A 24830-nucleotide genomic window follows, 5' to 3' on the forward strand; every position below is an offset into this window, starting at 1 on the left:
TTCCCGATGTATGCTTCGTAAAATCTTAGATCTAGAAATAACCACAAGAGAAACTTCTGGTTTACCTCTGTCTGTTCGAGCAGTAGATTTAATATAAGAAGAGTTGTCTGTGTTTTTTGTGTTGTTTTTCTTTGTTTTCGGAAGAATTCAGTCTTTTTTGGTGTTAGGTACCTGACCAGTAATTTCTGACTACAGTATCTTTAGGGAGCATTCTGAATAGGTCTTGAGAAATATGGGTTATAAAATTCCAGATAGCTTGGTAGTCATAGTGGTCCAGGTCCTGCTGTGTTTATGAGTGAAATAGAGCTCAGCTCCTACATCTCCCTCACTCTCTCCTGCTCCTCCCCACTTCCACCCAGCATACTTTTCTACTTTATCACACTCATTGTGTGAAATTTGCAGTAGGAAAAGAGAAATTGGAATTTAAGATTCTATATAGCTGGTAGTAGTGATACCTCCAAGGTGAATCTCAGAATATTTGGAAGTTAGTATAACATGGACTCCAGAATATTGGGGAAATACTAAATGAGTCTTACTAGCAAAATATGTATATGAATTTATATACTTACATAATTTTATGTGGTATGTATGATATACTTTATGCTAATAAGCCAGACAGTGAAAAAAACGTACCCCAAAATATTTATTTAGATTCTTTCTTTTAATATTTTCTTGTTATATACAAATCACTAAATGAAGTTAAGGATTATTTAATGATACATCCCATATAAATGATCACGTTAAGGCAATGATTTAATTGTACTTTAAGCTCATAATGCTGACTAAAGTAAAGTTAAATTTATACTAAGTCATTGTAGCAGTACATGGTGCATGTCACTTGAAAAAGAACATCACAGATTAAAATTGACAAGGGTAGTCACCTAATCACTGTGCGTTACCTCTGAGGCCCTTGATCTTTAGAGGACTTAGTAGAAACCTTTTTTGTTTAATCCCATTTTTTTAAAGGTATTAAACAGTCACAAAGTTTACAGTTCTCCCAAATGCTTGTAAAGCCACCTACATTGTGGGCAAGACGTGTTAAGCAGCAGTGTAAGGTTATAGCTGGACCACCTGGTCTGAATCCTGGTTATCCAGTGTGCTAGCTGTGTTGCCCGGGGCAAGTTCCTCTTCGTGCCTCAGTTGCCTTATCTGTAAAATGTTGCTAATTATGGGTTCTCCTTCATAGTGTAGTTTTGAGAATTACGTGAATTTTATGATTTTAAAGACTTAGAGAAGTGCCTGGTGTATAGTTAAGTGGAGAAAAGACAAGAAAAAAAGGCAGATTCAGCACCACTATTCTTCATGTTTTGTGATACATGAGAATTCTGATTTCAGTTTGGAACTACAGATCTTCACTCATTTCCAATAAAAATGTAGTTTAATAAGTTGAAAGTGTTAATATTTCTGAAAGGGAGGTGTTACTGTTTTTATTACATAGCAGTTATTTGACTTTGTAAATCTTAAATATTAGGTGTAACATTCAAATTGATATATTATGACAAATTTCTAAGACTATAAACCTATGGTGATTTTTAAGTAGGAAAATTTTTAAAACTGTTTTGGAAGATAGTTGAAGTAGTGACAGTAGTTGTCTGGACTTGGCTGTATCAATAATTTAGCACTTTTAGTGGTCGAGGACAGACCCCTCTTTCTACTATTCATGTCTAGGGGCACTTGAACTCCACATTGATTTTTCCATCGCACAGGAGCTCCTCAGTGTTCCAGCCAGTTCTTGTCTGAGTTTGGATTGCTGTGAGGAGGCGCAGAATTTAAAGGCCCAGATTTGGCTACATTTATTACTTGTCCAAGCTGCAGACAGTTGTGGTATTCACATTTTCTAGTGTCACAGGCAGTTTTGCTTCAGATTCTGAATAAATGCAAAAGTAGGGTTCAGGTGGTTTAATCCTAACCAATCCGTTAAAGGCCTGAATCTCATGATTTCTGAAAGTTTGACATCTCCATAATAAATAATGCACTGAATTGTGTCTAAAGTAAAAAATTTCTGTTTATTAAGGGCCTCTATGACTTTGCTTTGAGGACATTAGAAATTGACTTTTTTTTTTTTTTTGAGACGTAGTCTCTCTGTCACTCAGGCTAGAGTGCAGTGGCACAATCTCAGCTCACTGCAACCACCTCCCAGGTTCAAGTGATTCTTCTGCCTCAGCCTCCCAAATAGCTGGGACTAGAAGTGCATGCCACACCCGGCTAATGTTTGTATTTTTAGTTGAGATGGGGTTTCATTTGGCCAGGCTGGTCTCCAACTCCTGACCTTGTGATCCTCCCTTCTCGGCCTCCCAAAGAGCTGGAATTACAGGCGTGAGCCACTGCGCCGACCAGAAATTGACTTTTTTTAAGGAAAAAAAATAATTTTCAATATACTTTTAAAATAAATGTTGAGAAGTCTTATTAAACTGTCAGAAAAGTTATTTTTTCCTTAATACAGAATTCTAAGAAAGCACATCAGAAATGTTTAAAATGTTGGAAGTTAAAAAACAATTTAGTGACAGTATACTAAATTCAGTTTTAAGCCAATTTTCAAATCGTAGAATTCAGTGTTAGTTAATAATGGGGGGGCAGTTTGCATAAACTGTAGGAAAAACAGGGAGTGGGACAAATACACAAAACAGCTGTTACAATTTTTCTTAAGACCCATCTATACAGTTAAGTTTTGTTGTGTTTGTTGTTGTTGCTGTTGTTTTAACAAGTGTACAGGCTAGGTGAAGGCCTGCAAAGCTGATTTATTGCGTCTTTATTTTTCTGGTAGAGAATTCAGAGAGGGGAATGGAGAACTCATGGACGGGGAAGTGGGGACTGCAGGACAGCCTGGCCCCTGCTGGAGATAAGGAGGTAAAATCATAGCATACAGTGGTGATAACAGGCCTTCATGGTCATCTAGCCCAACTTTCTGATGCTTGAAGACCTGCCACAGTTTTTCAGCTTCATCAGTTGCTAATTTTGTCCTTGAACTGGCCTGATATTGGATCTGTTTTTTTCCTTTTGTGATGTGAAAGCCAGGACTAGACACTGGTCATTTTCACTCTGTCTAATACCATTATCGGTCCCATAGTTCACTATGCAAAAAAGTATTCTACAAGCAACAGAAAATGAATATGAAAGTACCAAGTGGGTCGGGCATGGCGGCTGATGCCTGTAATCCCAGCACTTTGGGAGCCCTAGGTGGGCGAATCACCTGGGGTAAGAAGTTCAAGACCAGCTTGGCCAAATGGTGAACCCTTGTCTCTACTAAAAATCCAAAAATTAGCTGGGCATGGTGGCACACACCTGTAATCTCAGTTACTCTGGAGGCTGAGGCAGGAAAATCACTTGAACCCAGGAGACTGAGGTTGCAGTGAGCCGAGATCGTACCACTATTCTCCAGCCTGGGAGAAAAGAGCAAAACTCAAAAAAAAAAAAAAAAAAAGTACAAAATGTTGTTTATACTTTACATCTGTTCCCAGATTGTCTTTGACCATTTCTGTATGAATGCCAACAAAATTCCAATTCTTTTCTCCCTTTAGCATTATTTTTCTATAAAGGCCCAGCCAGTTCTTCCTAGGTCAAGCCTGAGATTCCAGAAATGACCAGTCACCCGAGTTATTTTCAGCAATCACATCCCTTGGAAAGTTCCTGGACCTACCCCAGTCCTAAATAATAGCACAAAAAATAACTGAGCAGTTATTTTCAGACTTTTCTCAGTGTATTGTTGATGCCCAAAGTAAGAGAATCCAGGTCACAGTTAGCAAAGTTTGCAGTGGCAGGAAGCTCTTGGGGGAACCTGGGATTCATTCTTGACGGTGTCTTTGGCAGTGTGGATAAATTCAGCCATTAGTTAAAGGGTTAATAATGGGGCAAATTGGAATCATCAGAGGAAGTGAAGAGAATTGTCTGAATTCTCCAATGGCTTTTATAATTGCCAAGTGTCCAGTGCCAAGAATGTTATAGTATTATATATTATCTATTCCCTAATGGTTCGGACCACATTTGTTGCACTCTATTACCTGCTGCCTAGTTCCCAGGTGGTTTCATTATTATATAGGTTTTATCTCACCAACAAGTTCTTTATTGTTTCAACTCATATTTTATAATCACTGTCATCTCTCCTAATGCTAGTTCATGAATAGGTCCTCAAAAGGTTGATTTGGCATCAGAAGTTCTCCCTAGAGGAGTTATATAAGAGCTATAGAAAGAATTTGCCCACCTTTTAGTACAGATTTTTAGCAATCATCAAAGCAAATGGCTGGGAGAGCTCAGCAAGCAGAATTCTCCTTTGACTCCTCAATGAGCCTTACCTTTAAGTTCAAGAGAAGCTGTAATAAGATATAAAACGTGTCTGATGTTTGGTGTTAGATTGTGATTTTTGGTACACAGCAGACAATGACAGGTTTTCTTTATTTTTTTCCCCTTTGAATCAGGGTGATCAAGTATATTTTATTTACTCCACTTGGTTCTTTTTCAAACTTTTGCCTACACTTACTTTTATTCTTAAGCCATCTAATAGTACATTTTTTAAAATCTAGCAATACTTGGACATTTGTGAAGACCTTTTTTTTGGTACAAAATGTCTTTTGAATTTTTGCTTGTACTTAAAAATATTTACAATAAACACAGGAAGTTGTATGCTACTCTGAGATTATAGGGGAGGTTTGTAGAGTGCCCTTCCCTTGCATACTGTGTTGCTTATGGAAATGACAAGCTTTCATAGTATCTATTAAGATGTAACCTGCCTATTGTGTTCAGTGCAGAATGCTGAATTTAGTTAAAATGTTAAGAAATGTTTGTTCCACCTCTGCATCTCAGAAAAATTAGATGGAGATGCATGTGCTCTCCATCAGGAAAACATATTTGTTTTGAAAGATGCAGCACTCACGGGCTGTCAGTCATAATGACTTCTGAGAGTACTTTAAGAGCTGCAACATCAATATTTACAAAATACAAGTACATTGCATCACAGACATGTGCTGTTCTGATTCCTTCCTTCCCTCAGTGTATTCAGTATGATTAAATCTATGTAGAAGAGTGTTTTGAGATACAAATGGAAGTTTGGGATTCCTCTAAAGTAAATACTAAGAGACATGAATGAAATACCAACAAGGCTTATAAAATGGAATTACTTCTCCTCCCAAAGCAAATATATTGATTAAAAACTAAAATCAGTGATACAATCAGATGGAAGAAAGTACCTCTGTGTAAAGTCCGGAGCCTTTATAGGCTGTTTCTAGTTTGCTCCTTAATGACATTATAAAGATTACATAAATTTCTCTGAGGCTTCTCTCACTCAGCTGTAAAATGGGCATAATTATACCCATTTTATGGAATTTTACAATATTAAATAAATATGTTCAGTAAAGGCTTTGTAAGTTATAAAGTGGTACATACTTGGAAAGCAGCCAATCAGGTAGCCTAGGGGTTTTTAATGGCAGTGCTAGCTTTTTGTATAAGAAAATATATTCGGAACTTACTAATGAAATGTACTCAAGTTGTATCTTATAAAGTGCTTTATCATAAAAAATAAAACAGAATTAAATATGTCACAACAATGACTTTATTATCATATTATAATCTGTCTTTGAAAAAAATTAAAAGCATCATGGGCTCACTGGTAGCATATAGTCCTGTCCTTAATCCTATATTCTGCCACTAACTCTTGTGGCCTGATAAATTGCTAAATGAAAGCATTCTCTCCATCTTGGTCCCCTCCCCTCACCCCGCCAACATAATGCCATTGTGTGAATATGGAAGGGCTTGGTTGGACATTTATCACAAAGTACTTTGGAGATTCCAAGTAGCAATGGACTAAATTAATGAGAAATGGTTTTTAGCAGAGTTCAGAATCTTCCTTAGGGGAAAAATGATATTAAATTCGTAAAGTCCTGGGTTTAACTCAACATGTGGATGGTTACCTCTCCCTAAAATCAACAAACACAGTGACTTAATGATGTAAAAGAGCTTCTCAAGTGATTTCCCAGGCTTCTATGGTAATGATTATTTCACAGAGGAGCTTTTTTTGGTATTATAAAGCATTACCTTTATATTTAAATAGGATGCTAGATGATAAAATTTGGCCAGCAGAGGGAGCAGACTTATGCAAATTGGGCTGTAAGGAAAATACTCTGAGTAAAGTGGTTTACAATATTCTTGTACTGTGCATTGAGAAGAAAATTAGAGGAAGGAAGTTTGGGTCATATTAAAACCAGTTCTTTATATTCTTGCTTTGGTGACTTTTTTTTTTTTTTTTTTTTTTTGAGGAAGAGTCTCACTCTGTTACCCAGGCTTAAGTGTAGTGGCACGATCACAACTCACTGTAACCTTTACTTCATGGCTCCTGGGCTCCAGATTCTCCCACCTCAGCCTCCTAAATAGCTGGGACCACATGACATGTCAAAATTACAAATAGAGAGTCATTTTTTTCTCTCTTCAGCTCTGTTGCATAAAAACTGGTTCTAAGTAAATACAATCACTAGGTGTTTTAGTTTGGCAGTTTGAGTATGCTATTTGAGTAATTGTTAGGAATTTCTGAAATGGAGGGTCACAGAGCAGGGTGTGGCAAGGATGGAGTAGAAAAGAAGGATAGTGAACAAGGGAAGGACTAGCGGCAAGAGGAATGGACTTCAGGGAACAGTCCTAGAACTCATTCATTCAACAAGTATTTATTTGCCTGCAGTGTGCCCGGCTCTGTGTCAGGCCCTGGAAATCCATCATGGTGAACCTGGTGCAGCCCCTGTTCTCTGTCACAGTTGAGTGTGATATAAACAAGGAAACAGGTCATTTCATTGTAGCCTATTGTGTAGGGTGTGTGGAGACACCTCTCTCAGACTTGAAAGGACCAGAAGGGACATGAAGTGAGATTCAAGCTAAGCCCTGAAGCAGGGATGAGAGTTCCACTGGAAGGAAACAGCAGTCAGGTTCCAGGAGGCAGGAGTGCATGGCAAGCTGCAGGTGATGGTGTGGCTCAGTATGGGTAGAACATTGAGTAAGAATGGAGCAAAGAAACATCAGCTGTAAAGGCAAGCTGGACTAGGTCAGGAAGAATCTTACCTGTTTATGTGAAGGAAGGAGTCTGGAGTTTTTCTTTAGTACATTGAGGGACTATTAAAAGAGACTCCCTTTAGGAGAAGGACATGAGCAGATATTTGTTGTGTGGAGAATTAAAGTTAGCAGAGCTATAGGTAAGAGGGTCAGACAACTGAACAGCCTAGTGGGGCTGGAGAGGAGTGGACTCTTTTAAGAGGTAGAAGGAATAGATCTTTGGGAGATTAGATGTCAGGGTAAGCAGTTAATTGCAGTGATTTCAGCTTATGGAAACAAAGTTGTAAAGAAAGATATGCTTTCCAGATGCTTATGTGAAGAGAAGGGATATCTAGTTTCTATTCCCCAGGCTCTGACATAACTCCACAAGGGTATGGTGGAGGCAGAGGCCTCGCTCAGACAAGATATTTTCTCTGAGAGGATAGAAATCAATGACATGGGAATCGTAGTGAGGTAGAGAAGCCAGAGGTGATAGCGAAGTTAGCACAAGTTGTAAGTTCTTTCCAGGAAACTAATCCTGAGGTTTAGAAGCAAAAATATTAGGAACCAGGTTACTTAGTAAAGCACATCGTGGGGCATGGGGACTGTGAACAAATGACAGTACCGAGCAGGCTGGTCCTTGTTACGTTAGGCAGTCCCGTAGCCTGAGGGCTAGAGGCCAGTTTGTTCAAAGAAAGAGGACTAGTTAAAGGAGGGTGAGAATTCAGGGAGGTCTTTAGACTTGAGATTGTGCATTGACTGAAGGAGTAGAATAAACTATTGACAGTTCATTAAAGTAACTGAAAGACTAATGGCTCGGGATAACAGGAGGGAAACACAGATTGGGGGTAAGGTGGGGGAAGGAGTTGACCTTGTATCTCTACCTTTGAAAGAAAACAGAAGAAGAAAAGAAATTTTGAAATTGGTAAGCAAGATGAGAATTTAGGAGGGTCCAGAAAAGTTAACACCTTCCTGCAAGTTTAACCAGGAAGCAAAGATATTTTCTTAGAGTGAAGGATTGTGGGTCGCGGGCAAGGGCAGTATGGGGACGTGATTGAAAGCTGAGGCTCTAGGGAGTGGAAGACCTTGTTTTCAATCCTTGCCCCATCGTGTGCTGGCAGAGTGGCCTTGGGCATGCTGCTTAAGGTTTGTCCTTCTTGCTTTATACTTAAAATGTATTCATTGTCTTATCTTCCACCTAGAGTTATATTAGGATTAAATAAATTAATTCTTGTAAAGTGTTCAGCATGTAGCAAATGTTCAATAAAATTTATCATGATTAAGCAATATTATATAATGGTCAAGAACCAGACTCTGAACTCAGACCTCCTGAGTTCAAATACTCGCTTCACCAATTACATGCTAGTAGTGTGATTTATAAACATAATTCACAGCTCACCAAGTGATCAGTAAATATGTATTCATCTGCATTGACAATAGATATGGAGACTCCATGAGCTTGTCTTCCTGTGCTGCCAGTTCTTGCCAATATGATACTTACCTTCTACCCATGTGACAAATGGATATAGGAAAAACCTTTGTTAATTTATAAGCTGAAAGAGGTGAAATATGTTATCTTTGCCTCAGTTTTCTCATCTGTAAAAAAGGGGATAATAGTACCTACCTCTTAGGCTTATCATAAGTTAAGAGAGTTAATAAATATAATCTCTTAGCTCTGGTGCGTAGGAAGCATTATGTCTGTCTAGCTAGCATTGTCATCATTTATCCTCGCTCACTATCATCAGTAGGAGTTGAGAAACAGAATTTATAATGAGCACTGTGGCATTGACTATGTAACTGAATAAGACAAGTAAAAAGGATAAAAGTAAAGGACAAGTGAAAAAACTCTTAAGACCAACCTGAGACTGAAAACTTTTGTAGTAAGTTCAGAAACAGGAGCAGCCAGAAACCTGGGGATAGACCTGAGAAGAAAAATGGTTGGGTAAGTTTAGAGTTAGGGTTTATTACTGGACCATTTGTGAAAGTATAAGAGAGCCAGTGAGCTGAAGGTACAGTAGTACTCTATTTTGAGAGAATAAGGAAAGTCATTGACAAATAACCAGAGAAGGGAATAAAGGAACATGTTTTAGACAGCTGTTTGGAAGTGACTTTGATTTTATTCTGTTTATTACATTGCCTTGTAATTTACTTGTTTCTTTTCTCTCTCCTTTCCCTTCCAAACAACGTTTCCTGGCTTCTTATTTCTTCTTCTCTGCATATTTCTTTTCAAGCCTTATGTCCCTTCTGCCTTGTAGCAAAACAACATAAAGAAAGGCGTAATAAGAAAGCAGAAAAGTATTGTTTCTATGTTCAATTCTCCACATACTCACTGAACATCTATTCCCTGTCTAGCACAGAGATCTTTGCTCTGACAGATCCAAAAAAAGCATCTGGCATGTTCATTACCCTCAAGGGTCTCTGTGGGAGGAATTCACATGAAATCATTATACATACACTGTACAGGAAAATGATAATTGTCGTACAATCAAGTGTCAAAAATTATGGCACAGCCATTAAGTGTTGCAGTGATCAAAAAAGGTGCTCAGAAAGGAGAGAGGCATGAGCTGAGGCAAACACAGCTTTTTAGAAATGGGTGCCCAGAGAGGCCTTGCATAGAGAGGGAGAATGGGGGTATGGGGGACGGTGTGCAGGCCTGGGAGAGCAGAGAAAGGACTACGCAGAAGCATGTGGCAGGTGTGGAGAGCAGGGCGGACACCAGCCCAGCAGGAGGTGAGTTGAATGGGAGGTAAGGCTGAACACTTAACCCTTACAGAGCATGGCTCAGTGGGTGATCAATAAATATGTGTTCAGCTGCATTGAGAGTAAAGGAGGAAGAGACACACATGAGCTTATCTTCTTGTGTTTCAGCTTCTTGTCAATATGATCATTGTGTCCTAGCCATGTAATAAGTACATATAATAAAAACCTTTGTGAATTTATAAACTAAAAGAGAAAATACTTTTTTGTTAGGTCTGTTGAAAAATAGCAATTTGGTGGCTTTTTGATTAAGAATGTAAACAGCTCCAAAAAATTCTGGGAAAACAGAGGTTGCATTTTTGGAAGGTGTGGTGGGGAACATGTCCTAGCTTGCTGCTGACTTCTCTCTGTATATAGCTTTTCCTCAAGTCACCTCTTTGGGTGCCTTATCTCTTTCAAGGTAGCTTTTGTCTCTGTTTGTAGCCTAGAGCAGCATTCCATTTGAGAACCATGTTAAGCCGTCCCAAGGCTAAGTGTCATGGAGTGTAGGTATTAGAGATCTTAAAAATACATATTTCTTTATGAGTTAAAGGCAGAGGGACCAGAACTGCCGGTACAGCTAAGCTCTTCTTTGAATAGTGGGTGCCTTATTAGTATTCATGAGGAGCATATTGATAACATCTTGACAGAGTTAGTTTCAACTTGAAGAGCTACTGCTTTTCAATAAGGAGCATATTTAAAGACACTTTTTGCATGAATAGTGAGTGAATTGCTTCTAAAATGAGAGTATTACTTTATTGAATGAGATATTTTTCATGTAATCTGTCTACAGTTTAGAATTGTCATTAGAATTACAATAAATAATAATGATTAGCACTTGTAGGGCTTTTATCTTCAAAGAGTTTTAGAGTTAATCTAATTTAATTGTCACTTGGCATAGTCAGAGATGTATACTTGCTTTTCTGCCATGAAAAGCAGTATTCTCTTACCAGCCGCTTCATGCTTCCTTTTGGTATTTTCATGGCCTGTGAGCTGTTTGTTCTACAGGAAATACTTAGAGAGTTAGCAGATTGAAGAGCTTTATATTAGAGCTCTTTTTCCCAAGTAAGCGTTTGGGCTCTTGGAGCTACGTTTCCTGGGTCCAGACCCAGCTCCTCTACTTGCTGCGTTACCTTGGGCAAGTTACTTAACCCTGTTTCTTCAAATGGAAGTCATCATAGTAACTGCATCAGAGTGTTTTTGTGAGGATTAAATGAGAAAGTAAATAAGTAGCAATTAAATATTTAATAAATGTTAGTTGTATATTAGTATTTAAAAAAAATTTAAGAGTGTGTCATTCTGAGAAGTTGTATGTGGTTAAGTGTTAGATGAGGAAATTATAAGCCAATAAGTACCATTTCAGAAACTACTGTGTAGTGGGCTCCGTGCTAGGCACTGAGACAGAAAAGGTAGCAATGGTACCTGCACTCTGAAGGCCACAACCTTTGTGAGACGTGGGGATGCCTTAGTCCATTTTATGATGTTATAACAATACCACAAACTGGGTAATTTTTAATGAACAAAAAGTTTATTTGCCTCACAGTTCTGGAGGCTGGGAAGTACAAGAGCATGCAGCCAATGTTTGGGAGGGCTTTTGTTCTTCATCATTCCATGGCAGAAGAGAAAGAGAGGGTGAGAGTAAGAGGGGGCCAAACTTGCTTTAATAACAAACCCACACTGGCGATGACTGATTTACTCCCACATCACAACCTTACTCCATTCATGCGGGCAGAGCCCCCATCACCTCATCACCTCTTATTGGGCCCTACCTCCCAACACTGTTGCACTAGGGATTAACTTTGGAGGACACATTTCAATCAAAGCGGGGTGCAGGGGAGTTCTCAAAACACTATGGTAAGTGCTTGACCTAACAAAGTCAAGTACAATGAAAGCTCATAGCAGAGTGATGGACTTTGACTTAGGGCTTTCAGATAAGAGATATTTGACCTGGGTCTTGGAGGATGAGAAGGATTTTAAGAGAACACGGGAGATTTTTAAGATGAGAAAGAGGAAGGCTTCAGATTTGGAGTATTTGCTGTCCTCTGTGGCAGCAGGACCCCTTGAAAGATTGAAAGCAAGGTGTGACTTGAAAGTCCTAGGAATCTTTAGAAAGAATGAAAGCAGGTGGGTCCAATTTGTGTGGAAGTACTAGAGTTTCCACTATGTTACAGTGTCTTTGGGCTGGTTTTTCCTCTTCTCCATAGACTGGAGAAGGCCGTGAAGTTTTGTAGTCGTCATTGGACCCAGAAAAGGCCCTGTTTGTTGTTACAATTTGTAGTTGTCTAGCAGTGGTATTTAATGGGCCTTCCATACTCTCCCATTTCACTGAGTATGCGTTTCAATGACCAGGATTTGAGTGGGATTTCATTGGACTTTTAGGAAACAGTTTAAAATACCACTCTAACACAGTTTAATGTATGCTAATGTTTTAAGATTAAAGTGTAACTGATTGCCTAAATGTAATACAAGACAATAGACAAGAGGATCTTATTCATAAAATCTGTGACTGTGCCAAGGCACTGTTTCTGACTGCGAATCACTCAGACAAAGGAAAGGAAACTTTCCATCTTTGTTTTTCAGTTTCTGAGGCTGCAGATTATATTATATGGATCACTATCAAGTGAGAGACATCTGTGCTCCCTTTTGATAGCATCTTAGGATTAGTTTAAGGGAGCAGATGCTTCCTGGTAAACCCATGCTCCCCAGTCTAGAAAGCCTGTGAATAAAGGGGGGATATACCAACAGTGAACGAGAATCTTCTAGACACTGTGCTGGGTGTTCTCACAGTAGAGCTATTATTATTTAGTTTTAACATGAGGAAAGATCAGCACAGATACTAACTTTCCAACAAGTAGTTTGTGGTAGAGGCAGGATTCTAAAGGAGGCCTATCAGCCTTCAGTGTCCTTTCTTCTTTCTTTTAATAAATATGGCATTTGCTTTGTACTGTTTCCTTCTACAGTCTTTCTTCTTTTTTCTGACCTCAATAAAGGTCTTCATGAATGGGCTTGCTATATTTTTAAATTTTTTTTTTTTGAGATGGAGTCTCACTCTGTCACCAGGCTGAAGTGCAGTAGCACAATCTTGGCTCACTGCAAACTCCACTTCTTGGATTCAAGCAGTTCTCCTGCTTCAGTCTCCCAAGTAGCTGGGACTACAGGCACGTGCCACCCTGCCCAGCTAATTTTTGTGTTTTCAGAAGAGATGGGGTCTCACCATGATGGCCAGGATGGTGTTGATTTCTTGACCTCGTGATCCACCCGCCTTAGCCTGTCAAAGTGCTGAGATTACAGGCATGAGCCACTGCTCCCAGCCTGGGCTTGTTACATTTGAAGAATATAGTTAAATGAAGTTTTTCCTAATTTGTCAATTTACATTGAATTCAGTACGGTAAATGTCTATTTAGGGTCACTTATCCTGCCATAGAAAGGGGGCACAGGGGACAAACATGGGTTGGTTTGTTTTCACAAGATAAATGTTGGTAGGCGGCTTTATATTATCATTTGACAGTCTCAGCATCATAATTTGATGATACTTAGTCTTTAAGGTACAGAGTCCATTGATAGTTAAATAACCTGATTTCAATTATTCTAGAGTTGCAGTCAGGAATGGAAGAATCACCCCTTTTGAATAAAGTCCAACAATTATTTCATTTACTGCATATAGATTGTTAATTCGCTCTTGTTCTAAGAACAAGAAACCAAACTTTAAAATGTGTGGGCTTTTTAGTGGCAAAATAATTATAAGATTAGTCCTCTGTCACTTCAAAAATTAACAATTTTACCTCCTCCTCATGGTTGAAGTCAGATGAGTGATAACATTGTCTCAAAATTATGCTTTCTTTGCCTTTGTCTTTCCCACTTTTTTCATCTTTTTAAAATTTTTCTCTCCTGCTTTCTCATTACTTCTGAATCATAATCAGGATCATCATTTCCATTCACTGTTTTGCCTTCTTTCAGTAGTTTGAAAATAGATCCATAGAGAAGTAGGAAAGAATTAGGTAACTATAAATTATTAAAGTGCCCAGTTTATACCTTGAGGTATTTCATGGTTTTTAGATCAATTACAGTACACTTTTCTTGATTATTTCATTTGTAGTGTACCATTTCCAATTCACTTTTCTCTTTTATTCATCCTTTGTACATGCTAAAAATGTACCTACCTTGTTCTAGGCCCCGTGCCTAGGGGTTGCCAGCCTGATTGCTCCCCAAGCCTATGCATCTGGTGGTTTTCAGACATCACATGCCACCTTGGTCTGTGTCTCTGACTTGTGCACAGTTTTCAATTCCCTTGCTTTCCCACTTAGAAAGGAATATCTTAATTCAGGAAAGTATAAGAAATTATAGTTAATCTTGAAGCTATCCTTGAGAATATAGTGAATCATCGTTACAGTTTGGCAAAGGAGTTTGTGTCATTGTTTGTGACAATCTTCACAACTAACTGATCTTGATGATCTGATGTGCCAGGATGTTTCTGAGTGTATAAGTGTAGTCTTGGACCATTAAAAGGCCTGGCAATGGAGGTATGATGTATCCAAATAATTATAATTCAAGGGAAAATATGGTAAGTGCATTAGCGATGTAAAGTCTTTCTAATGTATTTCTGGGTGAGAAAGATTAATTTCTGGAGTATCAGAAAAGACATTTTCTCCAAAGTGGAATGTGAGCTACGTGGAAAGAATTAGAAGTGAGGGAGGACTAAATGTGATTATTTTGAACCCGGAAGGACGCCACATATACCCCTCATTAATTTGAGTCTTGAGATCCTGTTTTCTCTTTGAATGTTGAAATTATATGTATATACACAAAGGTGCACGCATATACACACATATATACATTCACACATAATTAAATAACAATGTAATTCAAAATTCTTGGGACCAAAGATATGTTTTTATCTAGGCATTGGCAATCACTTTACTCTCTACAGTTGATAGAAACTACCTTACTTGCAGTTTCCCACTGATTTATTTTACTATTGAAAATATTAGATCCTCAAGTGGGTTTAACTACCACTCAGGCAACTCATCCTGAAGTGATTAATATGCCACAGAAATAACCATTTCCTCTTCTCTCTGTATAGCATTGGCATTTTTGGAAACTGGATTGCCTGTGTCAACTTTTATTTGTAGGTAGAATGGGAATTGTTAAATGGTCTATCAATTCACAAGATATCTTTCTTCTCTTATTAAGAGCACACCAGATACCTAATTCCATTTAGTTTTCAATAACTTCTTATATTCTTCAGTTAGCCACACAAGTCATGTAATTGCTTCAGATATTCCGGCATGAGTTTCTTGCTATGAAAGCCATAGGAACATATTTTTCTTTTCTTCGTTTCTTTTTCTTGACTGGATATAACTTTTAATAAATGAATGAGAACTTTTATTAAAAATGAAGATTTTCTAGAACATTATTTATTAAAATGAGGGGTTTTGTTGTAGCACAAGAAATAATCTCTTTATCAATATTAGACTCAGTAAATTGTGATACTTTCGTATTTTAGACTATTACACAGTTATTTTAAAATGAGAACAATCAACATGTATTGACCTAGATAGAAGAGTATGATATATGCAGCTTAAATTTTTTAAATGGCTGTGTTTATTGATATATTTGTATATTTAAAAAGATGTAGAATGATATAGTCCCTAAGGACATTGAAATTGGTCAAGGATAGGCAAGCAGTTAGAGGGAGGTTATTAACAGAAGAGAATCCAGAAATAGACTCATATACATGTGATAATTTAATGTAGGATAAAAGGAATAGTGAAAAGGTAGATTATTTAATAAATGATATTGGTATCATTTATTGGCCATATATTTAGCTAGCTGTTTTTTAAAAAAGAGTAAACTAGATCCTTACTTCACTTCTTTTATCAAAATGAATTCCAGATTGATCAAATATTTATATGTTTAAGCTGAAGCTGTACAAGTTAATCTAGGAGAAAACATTGGTATTTTTTTTTGAAGTAAGGAAGACCTAGGCATGATCCAGAATCCAGAAACAAGCAGGACAGGTAAATTTGCCTATACCATATTCTCTGAATGGCTTGAGAACTAGATGAATCTTTATATTACGTATTCATCAATCCCAGTTTCTCTTTTAACATGGCGTTAAAAGTTTAATGGTACCACTTCTTAGGCATTTGGACCAATGCAAACACATGCTGAGCAAATAGGCTGCTACCTGGTGATTCTAACAACTGCACTTGTGTTTGTATTGTCAGCATTCATGAACCATTTAAATCAATGGCATTTAATTTTATTGTTTGAATTTTTCGATGACAGTAATCTGTATTTTAACATTACTTTGAATGAATGAATGAAAGATAAGTAACATCAGAAAAAAAAGTTGTGAGAAAACATACAAGAAACTAACATGCAGGTTACCTCTGGACCATGGTTTGGGGCGTGATGGAGAGGGCAAACCTCATTTTTATGCTATTTTCACCCGTTTAATAGAAATATGTGTTGCTTTTATCATGGAGAAGAACTTTTTTTTTTTACATTATTGAAAAGTAATTCAGAATTTTAGGGTTCTAAAATATTTTATCAAGTTTATAGCTTGGCCATTTCTTAGCTTAGCCAACTGCCTAAACCTAAAACATTGGATTCTTACAAAGTACTCATTTTATTTAGTAATATTATAAGCACAGATTTAACAAGGTGTAGAATGCAAAATTCATGTAAATTGTTATAGTAAAACAGCCATCAGAGAATGCCTGGGGGGCAACCCCTGTGAATTCTTCAACTCTTTTGGGAGGCATCCTTCATGTTATTCTGATGAGAAACTGAGAAACACTTCCCTGAGTAAATAAACACAAGGGAAGGTAACTGGTAACATCCTTAAGCTTACTGAAGCTATGGAGTGGAAGGAAGTAGATTTCACAAAAGGCAAATTTTATTAGCTCAATTTAGCCCACTAAAATCAATGTTTCATTATATATTTTGGATTCTCACTGAGTCTAGTAAATGAGCTGGTAGATAATTTAGTCATTAATATTATAATCTAATTAATGCTAAGGGAGCTAAATAAACTAATTTTAATCAAATCTACTTTGATTTACTCAGTGTCTCTGTCTCCCTGTTTGTCTCTTTCTCCCTACTACAGGTCACAGTAATGAAAGGCAGTAATAGAAATAAGGATCATTCAGCAGAAGGAGAAGGGACTGGAAAACGACCAAAACGGAAGTGTCTTCAGTGGCATCCATTGCTAGCAAAGAAACTTCTTGACTTTTCAGAAGAGGAAGAAGAGGAAGACGAAGAGGAGGATATTGATAAGGTAATTCCTGTGTTTACTATTGAAGTTTCAAGTTTATTAGAGCAAATCATAATATTCTTGAAACAATAGTGAACGTAAGTGATATTACAAAAGACGTGTTTCCAAAAGCCTATATAGCTTGAATCCTATTTAGTTACTTAGTTTACATTTTTATTCCAATTCTTGATTGCTCTTAAAGTATTTGTACTTCCTAATAGTGTAGACAGAGACATATCTTTTTAAATAGTATTTTTGTCACCTAATTAATGATTTGTGGGTAATATTCAAATACATTGAGATAGGGGTGTTCCTAAAACCTGATGTGCTTACCTGGCATTGTACCCTGTGGCTCTTCTGGCCTCTCTGTCTTGACTTCTGGCCTCACCTGCCACCATTGGCAGTCGTAGAGCTGCTCTCTTTGTCTCTATCCACGGCCCTCATAGCATCTGGCTGCACTTGCCCTCAGTCTTTGTGATGACTCATTCCTCCTAGTCCTCTTCTCTGGCATCAGGCCTCAGCAGCTGGCCCTCAGTCACATAACCATGCAGGTGACTCAAGAAATCATCTCCAAGTGTTCATCCCACCCAACTCATTCAAAGCCAAAGGATTTTCTTCATGGCACTTAATGCTGTTTGCCGTGTGTTTAGCTGTATACTTATTTATGTCTGTCTTCTCAGACCAGAATAGAAGCTCAGTATAAGAACAGGGACCTTGCTTGTCTTGTCCTTTCCTCTTGCCTCAGAACTGAGAATGATGCCTGGCACATAGTAGGTATTAAATATAGATGTATGCTGAATGAAAGAATAAATGAGTACATATTTTATGTCACTACGAATTTTATAAACAAATGTTTTTTGATATTTTTCAGTCTCTTTTTCTTGGCTTTCAGCGGGAATTAAAAAAACGTTTTTCCTCTTTCTCAGACGTCATCTGGATACCCTCAAAGGTCTCTCTTACTGGTGACCTTTCCTCCTTTATCACAGAGAAAATAGAGGCCACCAGAAGTTACCGTTTCAGCTTCTTGTACACACCTATGTCATCATCTCACTCCTTACTAATCTTTCTTTCTGTGTTTCCTGTTTCAAAGAAATAGGTTTTATTCGTTTTACTTGAGGGGATTGCCAAGCTTATACTTAATTTCACTTTTTAACATATTTGAATGTGTCGATCACTTGGTCATTGATGCAGTCTCCTGTTTTTGTGAGGGTACCCACTTCTGTTTCTCTTCTTTCCTTTGGCCACCCACTCCTGTTTCTATTTCTCCATTTTTTTTTCTTTTTTGAGATAGGGTTTCACTCTATTGCCCAGGCTAGAGTGCAGTGGCACCATCACAGCTCACTGTAGCCTCCATCTCCCAGTCTCAGGCAATCTTCTCACCTCATCTCCCTGGGTAGTTGGGACCACAGGCACACGCCAGTAAGCCCAGCTAATTTTGTTTATATTTTGTGAAGACAAGGTCGCACTGTGTTGCCCAGGCTTGTCTGGAAGTCATGGCTTCAAGCAGTCCTCCCTTGTCAACCTTACAGAGTGCTGAGGTTGTAGGCCTGAGCCACCATGTCTGGCCCCTCTTTCTATTTCTTCCTTCTCTGCTGTTCCTTCCTAGTTTCAGTTCATGTCCCTGCATTATTTTCCCCTCAAATGATGATCTCTAAGCCTCCAATCTTAATTTCTGTCTCCACTCTGGACTCTTCTTCTGAACTCTGGACTCATATTTCTATTGACTTGCATATCCGTTTAGATATCAACTAGGAATCTCAGTTTGAATGAATTCAAAATTAAGCTTTGCGTTAGTCCTCCCAACCTTCTCCTGGATCTTCCCATTCTCAGTAAAGGGCAGCAGCAACATTCCAGTTTGTCAGACCTGAGATCTTGTAGGTAATACTTTATAGCTTTATTTTGCTCAAACTTCACATCCATTCATTAGCAAATCCTCTCAACTCTACCTTGAAAATATGTTCACAGTTTTGTTGCCCTTTTAACAGTTTCTTTCTGTACCACCTTGATCCAAGCCACCACCATTTCTAGCAGAGATAATTGTCTCTACCCCTCTCTCTCCTTGCCTCTGCTCTTGCCCTTCTGCAGTCCATTCTCAACAAAGCAGAGGAACCCCTTCAAAATGTAAGGCCAGTGGTGCTCCTCTTTCTGTGGGGGCAAGGACTCTGTGCTCACTGCTCTGTGCTCACTGTGTGCTCACAGCACCTAGAAGAGTGGCTGGCTTATAGCAGGAACCCGGTGAATATTTATTGGGGAAAGGGTTAAAGCCATTGAGTCCTCTTTTTTCACTCACACTTAGTGATCTTGTCCATACTCATAGTCTTAGCACCTTCTGTGTATTGGTTTCTCAGATTGTTATCCTGCAGACGTGGGTATCCACACAGCATTCCCCATAGCTACTTCAAATTCAGCCTGCCCAGCACTGATCTATCTACTCTCCACCAGACCTGATTTCTCCCATTTGAAAACAAGTATTTTTTTTGTTATATATGAAAAAACTTTGCCACCCAAGCTAGAATCACTCTTCTTTTTTCTCCCTTCAGAGCTAATTAGTTACCAGCCACTCTTGGTTCTGCCTCATAAATATCGTCCCTGTTTGTCACTTCTCTATTCCCATTACTGCTGCCTGGATTTCAGCCTTATCCCTTTTTTGCCTGGACATCTGTAATAAATTTTTAACTGGGTCCTCTAGTTTGGGTTGCTTCTAGTTTTACTCTTAAAATTCATGCTGTTGATAGAAGTTATCTCCTTGAAATACAATCTAACGATGTCCCTCCACTGCTTAAAATCACTCATGGCTCTTTGTTACATCGATTCAGCTGTGGAAACTAGTGTTGATTTTTCTTAGAAAATATTAATGAGCTTTTGGGGAAAGAAAAATAAGTTCTAAACTTTAAGAGAGGGTTTTTATTTTTATTTTATTATTCATGTATTCATGTATTTACTTTTTGACTAATAAAATAATTACCACATTAAATAGTATTTAAAACATTTTTTGATGTTCATAGTTGGCAGAATGAAAAATCGACAATGTCAATTAAATGTTTGTATTGGTCCATACAGTTCCAAACTACTGGTTTACAGGATCAAATGCATGTGTTTAAATATGGCAGAGCACATTCTTCATGAAGTGGCACGGATCATCTTCTGCATCCTTGACTCCTGAACCCTGTTCTCTTTTACATAACAGTGCTGTCGAACTGCAAGTTGATGTTCAAATAAACCAGCAAGCCTTAATCCCTGTTAGTTCAGCATATCTCTCCATTGACAACCTGACACATTCTGATTCCTTTCTCTTTTTTATTAATTTGTAATTTATATATGTATATATATACACACACATATACATATATATGTGTGTGTATATATATACACATATACATATATATGTGTGTGTATATATATACATATATATATATGTGTGTGTGTGTGTGTGTGTATATATATATATAATGTATTTTTATTTTTTTGAAACAGTCTTGCTCTGTTGCCCAGGCTGGAATTCAGCAGCACAATCTTGGTGCAGTGCAGCCTCCTCCTCCCAGGTTCAGGGACTCTCATGCCTCAGCTTCCTGAGTAGCTGGGATTACAGGTGTGTGCCACCACACCCAGCTAACTTTTGTATTTTTAGTAGAAACGGGGTTTCACCAAGTAGGTCAGACTGGTCTTGAACTCCTGACCTCAGGTGACCTGCCTGCCTTGGCCTCCCAAAGTGCTGGGATTAGAGCGGGGGCAACTTTTTTCAGGGAGGCCTTCTTGCACTTGTAACCATCCACTAGTGCTTCTTTATCTTGATGGTTTCTTGTTGCAGTCAGCACACTGCTTCTAAATTTATGTTTGTATGTTTTCCCCCTCCCAAAACATGAGGTCCTTTTCCGTCTTTTTACAAAGAATTTTATAATTTAGTAACTGAGTGAAAAGTTACTCTTTTCTGAAGGGGAAATATAATTGCTTCCTCATCTTATATATTAATAGTATACTTTTTTCCCCTAGCTTCTTAGTTTCAGAATGCTACATATCCTTTGAAAATGCAAATTACTGTTAATGATTATGTACATAATGAGGAAGATACATATGTAGCCTTTATCCCCATTAATAATTTGTACTATATTTCCAAAATAAATGGCTATGACTTCAAGATTTTTTTCTGTACTGTTTGTGTTTCAAGATAATTAATGGTTAATTGATTGCATTTGCAATACTTAATGGCAAAAGACTAAGACTTTTCCTTGTTTTTTTGAGATGGAGTTTTGCTCTGTTGCCAGGCTGGAGTGCAGTGGCGGCACAGTCAGCTCACGGCAACCTTTGCCTTCTGGGTTCAAGTGATTCTCCTGCCTCAACCTCCCAAGTAGCTGGGACTACAAGCATGCACCATCGTGCCCAGCTAATTTTTGTATTTTTAGTAGAGACAGGGTTTCACCATGTTGGGCAGGATGGTCTCGATCTCTTGACCTTGTGATCGGTCTGCCTCGGCCTCCCAAAGTGTTGGGATTACAGAAATGAGCCGCTATGTTCGGCCAAGACTTGTTAAAAACACCAGTTGGATTAAGCAGTGATTAGTTCTAAAGTATCTGCTTGTAACCGTTGCCCAATAAACATTGTGTAAAAGAACACGGTTGCCTTACATTTGTGGTTCTCAAAGTGTGTTCCTCAAACCAATAGTATCAGCATCACCTGGGAACTTATTAGAGCTACAGATTCTTAGGACCCATTCCATACCTCGGAATCGGAAACTTCTGGGAATGGATCTTACAACCTGTGTTTTAACAGAACCTCCAGGGAATTCCAATTCATACTCTTAACTCAAGTTTAAGAATTAACTGCATGATGCAGACTAATGGTTATAACTTGGGTATCCCTAATCTGAAAATTTGAAATACTTCTGGTCCCAAGCATTTTAGATAAGAGACACTTAATCTGCAACTTGTTTTCTTCTTGATTTTAATTTCAAAACCAGGAATTAAGGAAATGGGCTTAGTAAATATTCTGGACTTCTGTTTATAGTTACATTGTTTCCAAGAAGCATTATACAATCATTTTAGCCTTAGAAAATATTTTACAGTTGTATGTTCTGAGATTCTATAATCAGAGATGTGCTTTAAGAAAGTTAACCTGACAGGCATGTGCAAGAAGTATTGTAAAGAAGATTAAAAACAGGAAGACTAGGCCATAGGCCAAAGTGGTACTAGGGCAGTAGGAATGAGAATTACCCAGATGGAATGGACAAATTCAGAGCTTTGTAGAAGTCCTTGAAGACCTTGAACAATGACTGAATGAAGTGTAGGCAAAAAGAGGATTCAATATTGATTTTGAAGGTTTAAGCCTAGAGGAGTTTATTCCTATCACCAGAGCATTTCACTAAACAAGAAGGCTTGAAATTTACAAGTTTAAAGATTTATTGTGTAGTTTTTCTTTCAAATAATCATGTTAAGTATCAGTTTAGCTTTTTGTACACTACAAGACTCCATTTGCGGTGCTTGCATAAACATTGAGTAGTCTATATTACCTTTTATGACTTACTTTTATGTTAAATATTCTCATATTATTAGCTGTAGAAAAAGGCACTTTTCAAAGCAGAGAAAGACACAGCTACTATTCCTATATGATATGTAGAGATTGTTAATGTTGCGGCCCATTAACCATAGAATGGGTTTATTCATTCATTCAACAATTAGTTAAGTACTAATATTATATCAGACATTGAGCTAGGCACTATGGTTGTAAAGGTGAACAAGAGAGCTTTTGTCCTCAAAGAGCTCACTGTTTAGTGAGAGAGAAAAAAAGTAAGCAATTATAACACAATGTAATCTATGCTGTAATAGAGACATGCACAGGTTGCCATAGAAACTAAGCAGAAGGATACATCATAAGTTGGTTACCAACCATGAACAGTGGTTGTTGATTTTTTAAAATCATGTTTTTTTCAATGTGTAAGTTGTTTAAATGGAGCTAAGAAAAACTACAATTTGCAAACCAAGACTTAACTGTTAAATCAAAATTATCCAAAATATGTTAAAGATCTGGCTTTGTTTTGGTTGGTAATAGGTTCAACTTCTTAGGGCCGATGGCCTAGAGCAAGATGTTGGTGAAACTGAAGATGATGAATCACCAGAGCAGCGAGCCCGGAGACCAATGAATGCATTTCTTTTATTTTGCAAACGGCATCGCTCTCTTGTACGTCAGGAACACCCCAGGCTTGATAACCGAGGTGCTACCAAGATACTAGCTGATTGGTGGGCTGTTCTTGATCCAAAGGAAAAGCAGAAATACACAGACATGGCCAAGGAGGTAGGTTACAATGACAAGGTATTCTGATAGCTAAGAGCAACCAGTCCTGAAACTCCCAGTCAACAAATACAAAGCACCTGTTGAAGGTCTAGCAATGAGAAGGTGAATCGTGAATCAGGTGTTAAGTAAAAACATAAGCGCTTTCTTTGTATGACTTCTTCCTGTTCCTGTGTACAAAGTCTGTGTGGAAATGCTGGTGGAGGTGCCAAGAACAGTATATTAACAAGAAGTTTTTTCTCATTGTCTTCACTCCACTGACTAAGGGAATGATTTATTGTGAAGGTTTATTATAAATGGTGACTTGTTTATTTATTATGATAATTTATTATAAATGGTGATTTTTTTTCTTATTTAAGTTTTTCTAGAAACTCTACTTTTATTGTCAGAGAATGCCCATGGTAAAGTTGACAATCTTAGGTTACTTTAGTTATATCATGGGAAAGAGTCTTGATCTAGTTCTGATGCTAAATAGCTTTGTGACCATATCTATAAGTCAACCTCTGCATCTCAGCTTCCTCCTTTTTTTTGTTTTGTTTTGTTTTTTTTTGCTTTTGTAAAGTTATTTGAGAAAGTTGGACATAGACTTGTATCCTTTCTAGTGCTGACATTTTTTGATTTTGTAATAAACAAAACTGTCAAAAATATGCTCTGACTTGTTTCTGTTCTGTAGGTAGTGCAGCATGAACCAATAAATGATTGAATGCCAGTGGAACAGGATGTACTACAAGGTGTGCATGCCTGTAAATACTGTGTAGGCAGTAGTTAGTGGGAAGCATTTCCATGCAGGAAGGCTATTCAGAAAGGTGGCACATTAATCACTTCCAGAATGATAGCAGTTAGTAAATTTCTTCAAAACTTGTATAGTGGTTCTTTTATTATATTAATTTAGAATTAATGTGAGACCATTATACATTTAAATGTATTGTGATGGATTTAACCCCCAAGTAAGGGATAAAAAAAGCAATATTATTGTGACTAAACTTGAAAGGAATAATTCTAACATTATTTCCTCAGCGTTGCAACTTGCAAAAAGATCTTGATTCATGAAAACCTCTGTCACCCAAACACTTGGTTAAGTTTCATCAAAAAATGAACCAGCAGAGGACAAAATATAAAGTTTCAAGACATTTTACTAGACATCTCAGTATGTGAAAAAATAATTCTTCCAGTTGCTATGGCTTTATTGAGTTGTTTAATAAGTTAAAAACATAAACATAAAACTTAAAAAATACACATAAAAATTTCTTAAGAAATGTTCATGGAAATTTGAATCTAGAGTAAGTTATTACCATAGTTGCTACTACTAATCATAATTATTAATAATTTTATTGTAATTAGTAATTACAACATAATTATTAATAATTATATAATTAATCAGACAAGTCTTCAAGAATTGACCGTTAAAGACAGGATTTTAACTATATAGGGTCTCTAGAAAATTTAAAATGAATTACAGTTACCTACATGATTTTAAATATTTCATTAGATTTCCATAACAGTAATTAACAGTAAAATTTTCCCATTAAATAGCCTTATATTTTTCATA

The 24830-nt window shown here is 37.5% G+C and overlaps 1 protein-coding gene across 7 annotated transcripts in view; it reads left to right on the forward strand.

Annotated features, from left to right (window-relative positions):
• The window catches only part of BBX (BBX high mobility group box domain containing), a 277027-nt gene that overhangs the window by 160563 nt on the left and 91634 nt on the right, over window positions 1-24830 (forward strand). For all 7 annotated transcript variants that reach the window (XM_012476576.2, XM_012476596.2, XM_012476594.3 and 4 more), the window contains 2 exons: window positions 16853-17023; window positions 23042-23284. In XM_012476576.2, the coding sequence (XP_012331999.2) occupies window positions 16862-17023; window positions 23042-23284 (405 nt within the window). In that variant the 5' untranslated portion in view covers window positions 16853-16861. The remainder of the gene's footprint in view (window positions 1-16852; window positions 17024-23041; window positions 23285-24830) is intronic.

This window comes from Aotus nancymaae, unplaced genomic scaffold (assembly GCF_030222135.1).
Source record: "Aotus nancymaae isolate 86718 unplaced genomic scaffold, 86718_ANA_hifiasm-v0.15.2.pri h1tg000011l, whole genome shotgun sequence".
NCBI classification, from domain to species: Eukaryota; Metazoa; Chordata; class Mammalia; order Primates; family Aotidae; genus Aotus; species Aotus nancymaae.